The sequence below is a fragment of the Sylvia atricapilla genome, chromosome 3 (assembly GCF_009819655.1).
Source record: "Sylvia atricapilla isolate bSylAtr1 chromosome 3, bSylAtr1.pri, whole genome shotgun sequence".
NCBI classification, from domain to species: domain Eukaryota; kingdom Metazoa; phylum Chordata; class Aves; order Passeriformes; family Sylviidae; genus Sylvia; species Sylvia atricapilla.
Genome location: NC_089142.1, coordinates 43,762,598 through 43,781,602, shown reverse-complemented (window position 1 = coordinate 43,781,602; position 19,005 = coordinate 43,762,598). Strand labels below are relative to the sequence as shown.

Genomic DNA, 19,005 nt, shown 5'->3' with positions numbered 1-19,005 from the left:
CCTTTCTTCAGAGAACTGAATGAAGTTATTTATGATTGATCAGTAGTTCTTCAGGTAGAAAGAAGGCAAGCAGAATTTTTTTTTAAAAAAATACAAGCACACATGATCTACATTTAAGTATAAAACTTATTATTTTGTGCCCTGATTGATAATTCAGGGGGGAAGCCATGTTTTCTGCTGGTAGTCTTATGTAGGTGAAACTTTCATATGCTTCTTGCAGATGTGCAGTGTTTTTTTCTGAGTTGTCACTTTCATGTTTAGGTTTTTCAGCTTCTACTCACAGTACTTCATAGAAATGTGACAGCGTTTTTCCTACTAAGGAAAAGCATACACAGCACTGAGATTCAGGAGTGTTTTCCAGTCTTTCACAGTATTACTCCTTAGAAGCTGGGAAAATTAGTCATGCCACACCTAGTTCTACTACTGTGTCTAGATTCTTTACACTAGCTTAACTAGCTTTGACCAATTTTAAATGGATCCTTGCTGTTCAGCAGACTACATTGTGTATGATTTCTGGAACTTATCCTTAGGGATAAGCCACTCTTTAGGGAGTGACATTAGCTGCAATTTGAAATTAATTGGAAGAAAGTCAGCAGGAAGATGTCTACCTGTAGAAAGAGAAGAATGTCCAAAAAAGGACCCAACAGTACAGTATTTAGACATGTGTAGCAAAACAGTTGTAACAAAACTGTTGTTTTCATAGCCTTAGCTAAAACATCAGGTTTTAACTTTGAAAGTCAGTTTCTAGGTTTTTATATAACTTGGCATTAGGTACATGCCACTGGTTCTTTCTTTGTTTTGAGGGATGCCAGTGTCTCACTTTGAATTCTTGCATGTAAAGAACTGTTTAGGTCCTAAAGTATGCTATTTCTGTCTATTTGATTCTTCTGGATTGGTTACAAGACTTTACATTTTTATTTGAGCAAGTAAATTGAATTTCTGAAAGTATTTTACAGGGCTGTGCAGATGTCAATTGGCAAGTAACAGTCCCAGTAATGTTTTCCTAGTACTCTTGGGCCCAATTATGCTGAGATACTGAGCTTTGTAGGGTAGAATAGAAGCAAGGTCTGCCTCAGAAGAACTTGCCTTATTGTTCTGTCATCTTTAAAGTCTTTATACTTGGCCATTCTCATATAAGAAACTAGATTTATCTCTGTAGATTTCTAGTCAGCTTAATATACACCAGTCCTAACAACGTCACTCCCTTTTGCAAATTCAATACCAAACCATGTAAACTTTAATAGAAAAGATATTACCAGTCTTTTCTTTATGCCCCCTATTTTTGGAAAATATTCCTCCTTTTGATCCACAGTTTCCAGAGTTTGGGTTCTCACTGTCATAAGGAAACACTATATGAAAATCCATTATTTAATTTCCAACTCTTCTCAATCGCCTAATGAGGTGGGAACTATAACTGTTATCCTCAGAATTTCTTTCAGGTAAGACAATCCCCAGCTCCCTTTTGGATGTTTTGGGTTTCTGTATTTTGAAGCAATCTTCACTGTTTTTCTTGGGGTTATGTGGGGGAGTGAAGGTAGGGGTTTTTCCAGCATTAGATTGTTCCTACTGCAACATGTTAACTTTGTTGTAAAGGCCTTAGAAAAATACCCCACTATATGTACTTATATTTCCAAAATGGTTTTGACAGTCCCTCATAAAAGCTTTTTAGGGTGCCAGTTTGTATTGGTTAAAGAGTAAAGGGCCTCTAGTGCAATAGCATGAGAATTCAAGTATAAAAATGTGGCAAGCCCTTGTTAGGAAGGGGAGTACTGATGATGCCACCACTCTGGTTTGTATCTGAGGTTTGCTCCATTCAGCATGGTCATGAGCAACTGTGAAAATAAAATTAATAAGGAAGTAATAAAGGTGGGTTTTAAAACTTCTGAAAACTAAAGGCGCTGGATTTGTGGTAGTGAATGCTTGTGTTATTATAAAATAGCAAGTGATATTAAGTGTTGATAAAACAAAAACTGGAGGAAGGAAAACCACAGCCTCTACAATGCTGGGCTTCTGATCAGTTAATTTCCAAAGAAACCTTTTTTGTATCTGAATGAGATATACTACTATAACTCCTTACAAAATTCAGTAAGAGAGGTAGTTGTCGTTTACTGAAGGGTTAAGAGTTACATGAGGAGTGGTAGTTGTGCATCTCCAATGCTGAATGCTGTGTGACAGTGTAACCAAATAAAAAGGGGTATAAAACCAAGTCACACAGGATAGCAGTAGTCACGTGGATTAGTTGAAGCTGGAACTGACAAAGATTCCCGGTATCTACAAGGAAAAATGTTTGTAAGTGGCAGGTATGCCATGGTTCATATATGTAGGTGATTCTGCTTGGTTTTCAAGGAACTGCTTAGAAATGGTTGATAAAATATCACAGCCAGCCAGTATAAATTAGGTGCTTGTTACTTACTTTTCATAATTTTCTCTTGTTTGTTGTTTGAGATTGAATATTTGCTTGAAAACATGTTCAATTTCTGGTTTTACAGAAAGTTGTTGGGCTTTTATTTTTCCTGAAACATTTTCACTGCAACCTGTTTCTTTTCAGCAGATTGAGAGAATGGTTGCTATGTTTTTCTGTTAGTGGAAGATTCCAGTGTGTTTCTTTTGCATAAGTATATGCCTGTTTAAAATTATCGTGTATTCTTCATCATACAAGGTATCTGATGCATTTTTCTTGATCTGTTATTTCTCTTCGTAGAATTTTCCAGAAAAGGATCTTCTACACTGCCATTCTAAGGATGTGATTGAAGCTCATTTTATGGCTTGTATAAAAGAAGCAGATGCTTTAAAGCACAAAAGTCAAGTCATCAATGAAATGCAAAAAAAGGATCATAAGCAACTGTGGATGGGATTACAGAATGGTAAATACAACACATCAAGTATTAATTATATTCAGGTCAAACAAGCTAATAAATAATTTCTTCAAATTTCAGTTATTGCATGAGAGATAAAATGTAGTTCGGAAGAATTTTTCTCTAGTGTCATGGAAAGCATTGATGGTTTTGGTGGTTTTTTTTAAAACTAAAGTTATCATTTTGCTGATAATTCAAATGTGCCTTGATTTATTCAAGGAATTAGATTGGGTTGTGACTGTTTTAACAAACCAAAATTAGCAACAAATCAAAATAGTTAGATAAATATTGTCTAGTGTACCTTTGTGCAAATGATGGTCTTTATTTGGGAGACACCTGGGGTGTAAGTGTTCAGTATTTGCTATCTTGACTGTACATAGGAGATTATCTCCTCTAGTTAATGCTTATGAGTTGTCACTGGTAAACAATACAGGTAAACTGTAAAAAAAGTTGTCCAGTAGATTTAGTAATTTTACTTTTCTCTCTGCCATTTTAAAATTGCTTTATGGCTTTCACAAGGACTTCTGCATAAATAAGTATTGACTTGAAAAAGTTAGCAAAATTGTTCAGAACAAGATCTTTGATTGGTGTTCTTACTTTGCACAGATGGTATGAATCAATGTTACAGTGCAAAATAAAACTTCCTTTTTTAGCATCTTCCGTGTTGAGGTTTGTAGAGCCCCGTAGGTTGAAAAGCTTTTATAAGTATTTCAGGAACTGCTCTCTTGAATGGATGATCATGCACTTTCATTGTATTTTTCTCCTTTCCTGAAGCTGTCATTTATATTATCCCTAGTCAATTTATTTTATGAAAGCATTTTAGTGTAAGCATGAAGATGTTTGTTCCGTGTTGAGAGACAAAATACTGAATACTTAAAAATGATATCTTCCCATATGTGTATAAGAAAAATTAAATTAAACAGAAGAACCTTAGAATGCAAGACTTGAACCGTGATTTTGGTTTAGACAAGAAGGTTCCAAGTTAGTTTTGGTTTAATGTGTGTATTTAGTGAGTGTGTGGCATTTTTTTTTTAATAGTTGTTTAGTGACATTGCCTTTCACATTAAAGATACTCCAGTGATAATTTTGAAGACGAGTGGTTATTAAAAACTACTTTCTATTTTTTATTTAACTGGAGGAGAGTTAGAAATCAGGGTTTTATCTTAGTTTGTCATTTGAGTGCTGAAGTCTTGAGGAAGGCCATGCACACCTGCAAAATTTATCAAGCACAAAATTACACTTTATCTGGTTTGATTCCAAGTACTACTTGTATTGCATAGATAATAGCCAGCAAACTGACTGATACTGTGTTCAGTTTTGTGAATTAACAGTAAATAAGATTCTGGTCCAGTGAAAGTCAAAATCAGTATTAAAAAATAGGTGTTTCCCTAAAGCTTATATCAATACAAGTCAATTTAAGCAGAAATTCTAATAATCTTGGGAGGAAAAAATGGATTGTGCTGTAATAGTATTTGTCTTTCAAGCAGTTTAGTTCAAGAAGTAAAAAGCTGTGCCACCATAATTTTGTTTGTCATTTCAAAAATTACTATCTTTATTGTAAAAAGAAATTCTGTCACTTCATCCCAGTACTCAGGTGTTCCCAGCAGTGCATTTTATGTGCTTTTTTATTAATGTTTTTTTAAAATTAATACTAAAAGACCTGTAACATGAGTTACATGGTGGGTATAGAGTTTTACAATATGAGTTAAGTAATGACAGAAAAACTGACTAAATGATGAAACAGCACAAGTTAAAGTTCTTTTAACCAAAAGTTATAGAATCTTGATACTCTCAATATTTAAAGTAAGAGGACAGATAAACAGCATGCTTTTTTTGGTACTTATCTTAGGCTCTATCTTTTAGTTGATTGTTTGTCTAAGACTATCTTTGGTTATAGGGAAGGCAGAATTTTTCTGTTTTGCTTTATAATGTTAAGAACAGAGGTTGCCTAGCAAAGTTGATTTCAAGGTTTCACTGTGCTTCATGAGAAATTGCACCTGTGGAATCTGACACCTGAATGAGAAGTTTAAGCAATCTTTTGAATACTTTCAAATGCTAATTTTAATTTCTCAACTCTTCATAAAAGAGAAACAAGAAAAGCTTGTGAAACCAAGAAAATTCTTTTTAAGCATGTTGTATCTTTCAATATGTTTTTATAGGCTTTCATTTGAGATGTAATAATTTTAAACCACTTTGTGAAACAGAGTGAATGACCACAAAAAAGAAAAGAAAGTAGCATTTGTGATAACTGCTTTGTAAGTAAAGATACATCTGCAGACTTTTTTCTGTGCAGCTTAAAACAATTTTCTTCAGTTTTTAATTATAGGAAGCATTATTTGTTTAATGAGTGATAGCATTATTTAGAAGATATGTCCTGAATTTACATTTTTGAAAAACAACCTATCCAGTCTTGTTTGTTTGGAGAAATATAACTATCAAGTAATTTGTAATTGGGTATCAGTGTTTCTGCTGAGAAGCTGCTCCTTGAACAGGTAGCATGTGAAACTTATCAGTTGCTTGTAGATGCTTTTTAAGAGAAGAGCTGTAATAGTGAATTTGTGGGAAAATCTTGTGCTGGTAACAACTGGTGGTTATTCATATCACCCTTTACAACCCTCCTCCCACTATTTCTGGTTTTATGTTAATCTGATACCAAATCAAGAAAGAAAACATTCTTCTATTTTGTGCTGTGGTTTTTCTTGCTCTTCACAGACAATTTTTGATTCATAAACCAGATATTTCTTAGGTAGAACTCTTGTTTGGGACAGGCATGTTTTTGACCAGCTGTGGATGTCTGTGGTAGGGAAGTGATAAAAGCAGATGATGTGGCTGTACTGACCTTTGTTCCTTTGTATGAATTGTTAAAATTCTTTGGTCAGAATTCATGGAAAACGTTACTACTGGTTTTGCTTTAATAGAGTTATGTCCATTTTTATCATGGATGAAAAAGATTTTCAAGTGGGTGGGTTTTTTTCTTCTTGCCTTTTGTGTGGAAAAATAAAGGCTGTCAGCTTTGAAACTCTTAAGACTATGAACCTACTGATGACTCAGGATCAAACAAATGAAATCCCAACTGTTTCCAGGGGGAGAGCTGTATTTTTCGCATGGTTCAAAGAATTAATATCTATAACTTCAGTATATAATGGTTCTGATAAATGAAGGGCTTTAGATTCAGCACATCTGCTTTTTATCAGTTGTGGACTAACAGAAGCAACTGTATCCTGAAATTTTCACAGGCACCATTTATAACCAGTGAAGACTAGACTTGTATTTCTGATACAGGAGTGGGAGAAATAAACAGTAAAAAGTCATAACTATTTTAAGGTTTCTTTTATATATTATAAAATATAATGAAGTCATTATTTTACTGAAAATATTATGGAAAAAGAATGTAATGCTCATTCATGCTGTAGGGCTTACCAAAAGTTAAGTGGCCATATTGAATTGTTCTTATTAGAGGAGAAAAATCCTGCAAGCATCCAGAATATACAATATTTTATCTTTTAATGCATCTGATCTCCTTGGCTTACTGACAGAATCAGGCCTGTGTTGTCTTGCACTTATTTCCAAAATTTATCTAAACTATTCTTGTGTTTTTGAGAGACAAAAGTTGTGTTTGTTCTCAATCATCACATTTCTGTTTAGAAATATTCGAGCTGCAAAAAGAGGAAGTGTCTTACCGCTTTTCTTGTGCTGTGTACACTTGACCCACTCAGGTTTGGTGGGCGTGTTTCTCTTCTTCATAGAGAACTGGTTGAAGCAATGCTGTCCTTTACCTCACGGTGAGCATGCTTTAGTAGCTGAACAAATCTCTGTCATCCCAGCTGATCATTTGAAATTGGCTTAGAAAATCTTCTGGATTTTATCAGGAGAATGAATAAAAAGCTACTAGTTTTTAAGTCACAAAGCTACCTTGTTTACTTCTTCCCTGTATTGCTACCAAAATGTGGAGTTCTTTCCATGTTCAGTCTGTGGAAGTTTGGTTAACTGTGGAGAAAAATAATTCATTTGAACTTTGAAAATTAGTGTGTTGGTTAAAAGTGATTTTAAAAATCCAGTCATTACCTTCCTGGGCTGTTAGTTAAAAATTTCCCAGTAAAGCAAATTATAATTTGCCTTATCATTAACGTTGGTACCTGCTTATTCTGGAGTTAAGCTAGCATGGCACACACCAAACATTGATGTTGCTGATACCATGGAGCTGAGTGAATGCGATTTAGACTGGTTCAGATAGCCCTGCACAAAGTCAGCCCAGTGCTGCTTTGTTGTTGAGCATGGTCTGGCTTCAAGCAGGCTGTACCTGCAGAACGAATCAGCTGCATTAGAGCAGGCCTTCCTGGCGATGTTTTTGGGTTTTTTTCCATAGCAGTGGGTTTTGTTTGGGGTTTGGTTAGCTTTGGTGGTTTTTCTGGTAATGGATTGTGACCTAGACCTCAGTGTTAGTTCTGCGGTGTTTATGGGATTGTTACCCTTTCTGCACAAATGACTAAGCCAACGCGCCACTCATATGGGTGCAATATTGAGAGTCTAAACTGTCATCCCCCTGAATCTGCTTCTGGCTTTGTTACTCCTCTGTGCTGACCTGGTGTCTACTTGAATGGCTGCCCTTTGCTGTGGCACAGAGGTGGGGAATTGATGGCAGCATGCATTCCCCTGTTGGCTTTCTCTTCTGTGCTCTCAAACAGGAAGGCAGAGCAGGTCTGCTCTGTCTGAGGCCAGTGAGAACCTGTGGGTCTCAAAGGAGGGCATGAACTGTGTGAAGGCAGAGAAGGAAGGAAAGCAAAAGATAACACAGCATTCACAATCCTACTGAAGTCTCTGCCAGGAGAGGAGGTTGCTTAGAAATGAGGCAGAGATAGTGTTTCTGACTGTTGTGTTAGATGGCCATGTGCATAATGATAACCATTACATTCTGAAGAAGCAAACTTCAAGGCCTCTTTTTGCTGCCTTCTGCTTTTCTTCTTCCCCTCGCTCTCAAAATAAGTCATTTCCTGAAAGATGTGTATGGTCTAACTAAAATTTAGAGTAAACTATCTCTAAAAAACGGACTTCACTTTTAAATTTAACTTTCTTTAGTTGTTGAGGATTTCTTGTTTTGCTATCTGAAATGCTTCTAAATTACTTTCTGCTAATAAACTTGCAAGTTTATTAATATTCATTAATATCAAGCTTAACTTTTAAGAAAAGCTTAACTTTTAGGAAAACATAGTACAGGGAAAGCAAAGTGGGTTAGAAAGTTGCATGTTTTCATATATATATATAGAGAGAGCATATTGGAGATGAAGAAGTCAAAATTCCAAGGCTATCCTAGACATGGAGCAGAGAACTGGAGAATAGATAAAATTGTCAGGAGTCCTTTCCCCTCTGACTTACTCAGTAAAGTCTGTAACAAGCCCTGCTGTTAATTCCTATCCAACCTGTGGGGTTTATGTTTCAAAAATGCCTGATACTTGTTTGTCATCAGAGCTTTCCTTTTAGTTTAAGTGACAGGACTTCTGAGATCACCTCTTTGGGGTTTTTTTTTTTACTATAGAGAAAGCTTAGATTTTGTAGGATGTATACATTTTCTTATTTGAATAAAAGAAAGGAAGTAGTCTGTCTTGATGACTTTGCCTAAACCTTTTCCACGTAAACTGATGACCTAGAAATGAAGGGAAGTGATGTTAAGGAAAGAATGTATTTTAAAGTACCTAAAGTGAAACTTCTGGTTTGTGAGTACCTTTACTAAGTGAAAAGAATGTTGGTAATGTATGGCTCCCTTGTGTATATGATAAGAAAATGAGGAATATGCCTTTTTGATCTGATAGATAATCTGAACATTGTAGAGAATCTTGTACAGTCTTCAAAATGTCCTCTTATATTGAATGTTTTTACTTGCTATCTGTGACATGAAGAATATTTTCACATGTTTCTGTGGCTTCAGCTACATTAAGTCAAAACTGTTCTAGGGCCCTGCCTCTCCATATCTGATAGTGACTCATATATGAAGATAATCTGAAAAGTTCAGTAAACTTGCATTCCCTTTTCACTGGTGGGATTTGTATTATATACCATGGCGTTTCAAAATGCCCAAGTAAACTAGGAGTTTAATAGCAAGAATTTAACTGTGGTAATGTGTAAAATGGAAGAGAAAAATTATTATCTTAATGATGCCATATTAGTACTTCAAGCTGTGCTCTCAAAAAGGCTGTCACTAACTGTGGTAGTCATTGAGAGTCAGATATGTATCAAAGTCTTCCTGAAGTCCTTGATAGTTGTAATTATCAGTGAGTTTTTTTAAAATAAAAATATGAAAAGGGAATTTAGGTAAACTAAGTAATTTAGAGACAAGTCTTTAAATAGCTGGGAAGTTCTAGTAATCAGCTGTAAATAATGTTTCTGGATAGCACAGATATTGGTTTTAAAGTGTTCAAAATATTATTTCATCAACAAAATCTCCTTCATGCTTGAGGCATACCACACAAGAACTTAGCTTTTTATAAAATTGGTTAGAAATACCAGTGAACAGAATTATGTATGCATGCAGAGTCTTAGTCTTCCTGGGAACAATATGGAAGTAGTATTTATACTAAATATTGAGAAGACTTCTTTTTGGCAGCAGCAGTTAAAAGCAATGCTTATTAAAACATGAGTCAGTAGAAAAAAGACTTGCTTTAAAGTTAAGGAAATACACTTTATATCCTTGACTTTCAGCTGCAGCTCTCTGTACCCTACAGTTTGATTATATGTATGTGACAGATTAACCCCTAGGGAGTTTGTCTGTGACTGAAAGGAAAAGTTGGTGGGAGCAGTTGGTGGGTTGGAGGGCCCATCTGCTATTTGGAGGGGTCATATGGGCTGGTGCCTCCTCGAGCTGACACACCCAAGTCCTGCACCAGGGACAGGAAAAAGCCCGTATGCCGTGGCAGTCTAGCAACTGACTGGGAAGCAGCTTTCTGGAAATGGGTTATGGTGAGCAAGAAACTGAGATGAAAGCCTGTCGTGTGGTGCTGCATAAATAAAGACTGACTGAGGAGCTACTCAAGCCCTTGTGCCCCTCGCTTGGCTCAGCACTTGTAAAGCTGTACTGGAAGTGCCATGTCATCTTGGGACCCCAGGACAAAAGGAATGTGGGCAAACAGGAAAAAAATCCAGCGGAGTGCTGGTGATATTCTTAGGGGCTGGAGTACATGCTGTATTAGAGAGGAGGGAACTGCCTTGTTTAGCTTGAAGATGAGGAAGCTGAAGGTGGATTTAATACCAGCTTTACCTGAAAGCAGGGCCCCTAGAGCAGATGGAGTCAGACTCTTCTCACTCTTACCTCCACTGAGAGTGGAGCTGGGTCATTACTAAAAATCAGTTACTAGTTACAGCAGCAGGAAGTCTGATGGTACATGGGGAAGGGAGGGTGGGGTGGGCTGGGGGAGTGAAAGTGACTGAGTGGAAACCCACAGAGACGGTCCAACCTCACTGGGCAAGGCCTTGAGCAAACTGGTTTAGCTTTGTGTAGGCACCTCTTTTGGGACAGGGTGAGGAGCTATTATTCCAAAGCTTGACCTCCAAAGGCACTTCCAAACTGAAGTTTTTCTGTCATTCTTGTACATCATTCTTGTACATCTTGTACAGCAGTCTTTGGTCTCTTAGTGCTAGGTATGGCACTGGTACTTCCATGGTTCTTCCACTGATAGTGCTAGGTATCTGCCCAGGTATTTCCATGGTTCATATGGTTGTTAGACAGTGAACCACTGACAAGTTTTGTGGTTTTTAACTTCAGTATTGAATGTAGTTGTGTGCATGCTGTGAGTTGGTATTGCTTGTGTAGAGCTACAGATACAATTTAATTTCAAGTTTCTGTTTAATTTATTCCAGCAAATGGTTTTAAGAAGAAACCACAAATAGTCCAGACAAAATTGTGCATATGTGCTATCCCGAGGGCTACACCAGTTTGTTCACTTCTTTGGCTTTCTAAAAAGATGCTGAAATACAGGAGCCGTGAATTAGTATTTCCCTTCTGCATTTCAAGTTTTCCCCTCGTTTTTGTATTAATTATTTCTGTTTTATAAATCCTCTTTACAGCCTTCTTGAAATATGTCCAGTCCTAGAGTCAGATAATCGCTAATAGCAGCTGCATCATTATCAAATATAGAAACAAAATAATTCCTTGCTATTGTGAAATTTTTGTTGATAAGGTTAAAGATTAGGGAGGATTTTTTAGGTCTTTTACCTTCTGTACTGCAGTGGCAACTTCATTTTAACTGTCTATATACTCTTACCAGGGTTTTTCATTGTAAGATATTTGTAGATGTATTTTTCCATTCTGTGATAAGTGCCCAGATTGTTTGTGTATGCAGAATTAAAGCTATGCTACAGTGAAATGCACATGGTGATGGTGAGCACTTGAGCAGTGCCATTTGCCCTCTCAGTGATCCATCCTGTTGTAACCTCATGTAGGTGAAGGAGACATCTAACTTCAAGATCCATGTGAAATTTCAAGTTGTTTGAAGTGTGACAGCACTTGAGTTTCAGAAAAGGACTGTAAGAGTCTAGTGTGAGTGAAACTGATTCTTCTGGTTGCCTGAAGAACATTTCAGGCTGAGACTCAGGGGCAAAAGGGACCCCAGCCTTTTAGCCCTCAGCTTGGACTAATCCTTAGCTAACACTGCTCAATAGTAAGAGCTTCAACCGTTGCTGTCTGTTAACAATAAAGTATGATGGGATTACCAAGAATTTTTTAACGTAACAAGATACAAATTTGGATTAATTTCAGTGACTGCTAAAGGATCTCCAGTCTGGTTTAATGGGGGAAACAACAATTCTCAGCGTTTCCCTGTGTCAGTAATTTTTACACAGTTTTAATGGGTACTTTAAAGGCATGGATAATTTTACTGATAGATTTCTGAACCCTACATGCAAAGTGCAGCATACTGTATTTGTAAATTTATGTTTGAGTTTACTTTGTTGCTTATTGAATTTGTGTACTGTGATTATTGTCATGCGTGACATTAAGTCTTTGTAGCTTTGCTAACTCGTACTTTTTCTAAATATGTAAATAGATTATTTTCAAAGCTCTCCTTAGATTCTGTGCATCTCTGTAGTACTGAAGACTAATGTCTGGCTGGCATTTGGGCATTCAGTGACTGCATTTCTAAGCAATTAATAGTTATAAATATTTGTGACTTGGCTGATAGATTTCTCCATTATATTGTATTAACTTCCTTATCTTTGACATAAAATACATAGAGAATATTTATTTTAAAGAAATATACTTCATTTTAGGCAAATTTATGTAACAATCATCATCTCTTGTTTTAGAAATATGATTAGTGGAGTCATATGAAACTTATACTGTCACTAATCTCACTTCTGTTCAGATCTTATTGTCATTACTTTAAATATTGTTCTTCACATAGGGACATCTGCCTTTTGCAAGTACTGTTTTTTGCTAATACAGAAACTCTTAACACTTCAAGCAAGCACTTTCTTAAAAACAGATGGACTGTGAAAAACAAAAGGAATCAGATTTGACTGTTACGGTTATTTAGATGTCGTGCAGACTGCATCAGCTTTTTATGAGGGAGGGAGACAAATGTGTAAAGTGCTTTTGCTGATGGGTAGAGAACTGTTCCTTGTATACTGGCTTGATGAAAACTCAGTTTTGTTTTGATTGTAAAATTTCCGACCAGCACCTTCTGTCTTTGCCCTGTCTAGCCAATAAACTAATTAGGTCTTAATAGCTCATTGTACCACTAGTAGCTTCTTTGAGACTTTGCAAAAATAGGGGGTACATAGCAACATACAACATACATGAAAAAAAGAGAAGGAAGAATCCTTTCACTTAGGTTTTTAAGGAGATTGGTGTGGATATTTGCCAGTGGTTTTGTTTGTTTATTTTAAGCTTTAAGTCTTAAGGATTCTGAGAAAAGCAGTCACTTTTGGATTTTGTACTTTTGGAGCTTTAGGATTCTGGCAATCAGCCAATGCTCTGCTAATAAAAGCTCTTTCCGGGTCATATATATCAGTATGCAAACTGGATAGTTGATTTTTTTTTCTCCTACTTGCTTTAAAAATTTATCTTATTTTTCTTACACACAACTTTGTTTCCTGTGGTGAAAATACTGTACCTCTTGGAAAGATGTTTGGAGGACAGCAATGTAACATTGTGAGGAGGAATTTGTTCAGAGGTCTTTAGACACTGCTGTACATAGTGGAGATCTTAAGATATCTGACTCCATTATGTCTAGCTAAAATTCCTGGGATATCAGGTGGCTTGACAAACATGCTTGATTACAAAATGCAACAAGTTCATAATTCAACTGTTGCAGATTTATTGCTGTTATATTTGGAAACTACAGAAACTATTAAAACTTTTAACAAAAGATTGTCTTAAGCACTGCTTAAGTGTTCAGAGGATAATCTGAGGGGCATAAGTTTTTTAATTGAACGGTCTTTAATAAAATTACCTGGTTTCCAGCATGTTTTGTAGGAGGTGTGGAAGTAGGAATGAAGAACAGAAGTGAGTTAACTGCGCATTACCACAATTGTATTTTTTTTTTATCTTCCAGAGCCTCCCTTGTTTGCCATATTTGCATGTCACAAGGGTCAATATACTTAATCTTCTGACATAAGTCTTTTTTTGTTCATAATTTCTTTTTCTTCTGAACCATAAGATATGTTGCTCATTTCTGGTGAATTTTGAGAACAGTAGACTGTTCTCTCCCAATTTTCTTAATTGCTGTAATATGAGCATTAAATAAGTAAATCAAATTAATGTTTGTTTTATTTCTGTTCAAGTAGGATGTCTCCAAATATGGAGATTCCTTATTTAAGTCTGCTGAAGCTCACTAGCTTAAGTAGGTCTGGGTTGTTTTGTTTTGTGTATCACCATGACAGTTTTCTCAAGTGAGTTAGAAGTGCTAATTGAAGTATAAATCTATCAGTGCTTACTGTGGAATACCTGTTCACATATCTGTAGTGAAAGCTGCAAGCCATTCTGAGTGCTACCTTCAGAGATAAAGGAAGCATGCTAAATCTTCACCTTCCCTCTGAAAGAGTTCCTGAGGAGGAGGCAGGCATGACATTTTACAACTAAACCTGTGACTCTGTAGATTGGGGTTCCCAAATGTGGGATTGTTGGATTGCTGTCTGCTCCAGGGTTGTCACTGTCACTCCCAGCCCAGTGAATGATGGGATAACACCCTGCATCCAGGCAGCTCCTCATGCCGGGCAGGTACCTGCCTGGTGGCAGCCTGCCTGGCTGTAGCTCAGGTAAGTGCCTGTCAAGAGGCACTTGCTGCTAATCAGGAAACAAGGGTGTGGAAGTACTTTCTGAGATAAGTATCAGGAAATGCTTCTACAGCATACCTGGCAGGAGTTTGTTCACAGTTTCTTGGAAATTCCTGCCTTGTGTTGCATTCAGTCAGGAAAAGCAATGTATTTAAAATCCTGAAGTATATACTAACCTGTGCCTTTTAGTGCACTGACAAGCATCTGTGCTGTATCCTGGAGTGAAGCAAATCTCAAACTCATTTTCTGCCAATGCTGTAAGTGTAATTAGCAGGTTTGGAAGCAGGAAGAACCTTTGTCCTGTGAATACATTTCTGAATTTTACCTTGCTTCACTGTGGCTGAATTCTGTAATGGGTATACTCAGTAAGAGCCCAGCTTCTTGAGACTTGGCTGAACATCGTGCTGAGAAAGGAAAATTGGAGACTATGTGTTTCTTCTGTGGAAACATCCTCTGTGTTTGGTGTCTTGGAAAGTTAGGGCCTATAAGGAAATTGATGCCTTGCTCTTCCCCTTCTAAAGCTGCTTTCTCCAGTAAGGCTAGCAGCAGTTTTGTTCATCTTAGCTCTTTGTATTCCTTTCCATCGCTTTTGGTGTTAGTTATTTGCTTCATTTGAATAATTGATTTGCATGTATTTGCAAATCAATATTGCCTTTATTATTCTTAGACCTATGCTGTCATTAGTACATTTTAAATGTAATAAACTATTCAGTTATTGTAATATCTGAACAACATGAAATGGTGTGCAGGCCATTTACCCTACTTACTTGGATAATAACAAAAAATGTGTTTCAAGCATAAGCTTTTATTTTCAGGTTGTGTCATGAATCTGGCAGTGTAATTTCTGATCATACCACGCAACATTGCAGATTATTTTAAGATCCACATATCCAAATGTAAACCACTCAAGAAGTATTTCTCCTGCTTTAGTTTCTCTATGCTTGACACCCATTGTTCAGTTATAGCAAGAACATTTAAGTGTTTTTAGCAGACTGTGAGACCGTATGGATCAGTAACAGCAGGGAGTGGAGAAACAGGCACTGTTAAGTTGAGGTAATGAAATATATATTTTATAGCCCAATATTTCCTTAACAATGGGAGATAAGATATGAGTTAAAGTTGCTTTCTCTTTCAGTTCAATAAATCACCACATTACTGTTTTCATAGGAGAATGCAGATAACCTACCTTTGGCTTCAGGCTAAATAGGGAAGAGAGATGTGAGAAAAACAAATTCATACAGGTTAAACTTCTGTAGAAAACGTTTTCATGTTATTCCAGTTGTGTCTCATTTACCTCTTTAGGCTGAAAAAAAATGTTACTGATATTGACAAAGTCTAATTTTACCTTCACAGATAAATTTGAGCAGTTTTGGGCAATAAATCGAAAACTCATGGAATATCCTCCAGAAGATAATGGATTTCGGTACATCCCATTTAGAATTTATCAGGTAGGAGACCATGAAATAAAATCAAAGACTTCCACTGAGGTGTCATATGTTGTAATCTGTTTTCAGAATTATATGTTCCCTTTTCTAGCATTATGGCAAAACTTTGCATGCTCATCTTTGCTGGACCCTTGAGTTGTATGGATTAGCAGACAAAATAGACTATTTATTCTAATAGGTAATTTTTAATTGGTAATCTAATATTCTAATATGTAACATTTATTATGTTGCAAGTGTGTAATACTTGAGAATGTGCTGTGGCTGGTGTAGATGATGAACAGACAAACCTGTTCTTTTTAAAATAAACAATCCAACAACCTAATTCTGTTATTAAAAATAGCTACTAACTATGAAGAATGCTTTAGATGCAAAATGCCCTATGAAAGGTCTAGGCCAAACACTTTAGCAGCAACACTTTTCCCTCAACCACTGTATGGGCTTCTTTTCTTGTTGGCATTTTAAGATGAAAGTAATGGCATGGGTCTTGCATCTAGTTCTTCCCTTTGTCTTCTAGTTGTATACTTACATCCCAAACCTAGCTTTGAATGTGGGTTTTTTTCCTGGTTTTATACACCAGCACTTTATTTTTCTCAGCATTTTGTTTGGAGACATATTCCTTGGAATCCTTACAATTTTTCTTATCCTGAGGACATCTCCTTAGTTTTTGTAGCATTAAGGTAGAAATGAAGTTTGGAATTATGTATGGTTAAAAACTTATACAAAAATTTTTATAGCCTCTCTGTAAATTAAACAGTTGTGCTCTGTTGGAATGTTTTAATCTATTTATATTTAAGTTTTGCACCGGTAGCTATGAAAAGAAAGCCCTTTATTCATATTACTGAATATTCTGATACTACTTTGTAACAGGTTATATGGTCATAGAAGCCTATATAGTCTTGCAGTGGGACTGGAGTAGCTCTTAATGTTAGATGTAAGACATTTACTGTCATAATGAAACCTTAGATTGAGAACGGAAGTCAGTTATTTTGTCAGAGATCACAGCAGATGGCAAGGTTTGTATAAGAATCAAAATGTATGTATCAGGAAAAGTAGTACTCACGGCATTTGTTTGGTTGGTGACTAAGTTATTTGTTTGTTCTCTGATAGGTGTGGGGTTTTTTAAGAGTCTTTTCATAGAAATCACATAAATAGGTTTGCAAAAAAGAGGTTTTGCTGTCTGAATAGGTTGCATATCTTTAGGGCGTGAGGGGAGATTTCTATGATACCACATGATTTCAAGCTAAAAAAGCTTTTTAAAAATAAATAAATCAATAAAATCTATTGCTTGGATTAGTACTTATCTTGATTCCCATTACCTTTTTTAAATTGGAAACCCTTATTTGCTATAGTTTAAATCCAGAATATCTTACGAAGAGTTGAACACCAAACACAAATAAAGATGATGCTGAGACAACCTTTGAGAAGGTTGGTATATGTTATTTTCAGAAATGCCGCTTTTAGCATTTCTAAATATTTCCAGTATTTTTAAAAACGTGTGTGCAGATGTCTCTAGCTTTTTTATTTGATTTATTAGTGTGTATACTGATTCCTGCTCTATGTGTTTAAAGGAATTTTCAGAAAGCCTTAGGAAGGGTGAGATTATAATTTAATTCTGAACAAGGAGTTAGTGGCAAACTTGCATATGGAAAAATAACTGATTCTAAAGTGTTCTTCAGATGTATTTAGCCCCCACCCTGAATGCAGTTAATTTCCATTAGTGCTGGTAAAAGTCCTCTTGGCTTTCTAATTGGTTGCTTGTATATCCCTGCGTAAGCACCTGTGGATTTAGCACACAGGATTTAACCTGTGTTTGTGTTGCAGTGGATATTGATTCCCTGTGTGTCTTCACACAATGTTCTTATAGATACTTAGGGATATGCAATTGGATGGCAGGAAATGATGAGGCATTGCCTTCAATGGGAAGAGTTCTTCCTTGTATTCTCCATACCTTCTATTATGCCAAATTATTAGAAGAAAGTTCTGTGAAGGGAACTTTCTACATTGTTTTTTTTTCAGTATGAGGTGGATGAATTTTTTTTTCCTTCAAAAAATTGTGCTAGGTTATGATGCCAAATAAGAAAAACCAGTCTTAGGTGCAATTACATTTGAATTGGCAAAGTTGCTGCAGAAAAAAAATACATTCAATAAAGTGATTTGATAGATTTTTTCATTGAAGAATTCATTATTTTAAAAACTCAAAAACTCTTTCAGTTGTAAAGTTTGTCTATTAAAATACATTTCTAAAGAATAATATGAATCATACCTCCTTTGGTGACCAAATCTGATGGAGTGTGTGGGAGCAAGAAATGGCAAAAATATGAACAGCATACTTGGGTAAGTCAGAACTAAACTAACCACAGGTAATTTTAAAAACCCTTGTCCACCTCTTCTTTTAAGTATAGCAGCTAAAATTGGACCAGAATCCTGGCATCTACATTAGATGATGTAAAAAATGTTGAGAATAACTAGGGATCAACTCCTTTGCAATTTTAAAAGTTAGCTAAGATATCTTGGAGATTTTATTTCCGGCTGTCTGTCATATTCTGTTAGCTGTGTCATATGGAACATGAACCAGATAAACCTTTAAATAGGTGGAAACTTTTTCTACCAGAGACAGTTTAAAAATAGTATTATATTTTTGTGATACTTTTAATTCAATGTGTCAAAAAAGAAGTTCCCCATTTTATCACTTCAGAGGTGTAAGCTGCTTTGTCTTCAACTGACAGGTGCACAAAAGCTTTTTTGCCTTTTAATTTGATAGTACTGTAGATTTGAGTGCTTTTTGCACTTGTTCTTTAATGGCAAGAAGGAAAATAATATTAATGTTTTGAGTATATTTCAGGTGAATTCAGGTGTTGCTTTTCATGTCCAGTACTAGAGCTAGTTTGGCTTGTGGAATTTCCCCCCCGTGTTTTTAAGACCAGCTGATGTTTCACAGTCTAATTGAATAAACTGGCTGATAGATGGCAGGAAGTTTTAATCAGTCTTTGGCTCCAGGCGCTGTGACAGGACGTATTAGTCAGGAGAGGAGTCTCTTCGTGCTGATAGAGACTCCTCTGATGAACTGCTGCCTGCTGTGGGAGCATTGTGTTTCAGTTGTTGTGCACTTAGTTTGTACTTGTTCCCCAGTTTTTATTTCTTGCTCTCTCCCCGTGTCATGCTCACTCACTTCATCATGCATTTCTCTGGAATCTGCCCTCTGAGTGTATGGGATTTAAAGCTCTATATAGTATTTCATTCTTGAGATGAAAATTACAGAAGTATTGGAAAGAAAGTGGATGAAAACTCTTCATGCCAAGTTCTCCTGAGTGTTTTTAGAGTTGCAATTGCTTGAGGCAGTCCGGCTGTTTTGTGTTTGCTATCCTGAAAAGGGATGATCTGGGATTGTTTGTTTTCCTTTACTTGGTACTGAACAAGCACTTCCTTTGCTTCCATTTTCTAAG

General features: G+C 36.2%; 1 protein-coding gene across 3 annotated transcripts in view; it reads left to right on the top strand.

Annotated features, from left to right (window-relative positions):
- Window positions 1–19,005, top strand: part of ATG5 (autophagy related 5) — a 74,014-nt gene that overhangs the window by 15,924 nt on the left and 39,085 nt on the right. For all 3 annotated transcript variants that reach the window (XM_066315197.1, XM_066315198.1, XM_066315199.1), the window contains 2 exons: window positions 2,702–2,864; window positions 15,471–15,565. In XM_066315197.1, coding sequence (XP_066171294.1) covers window positions 2,702–2,864; window positions 15,471–15,565 — 258 coding nt within the window. The remainder of the gene's footprint in view (window positions 1–2,701; window positions 2,865–15,470; window positions 15,566–19,005) is intronic.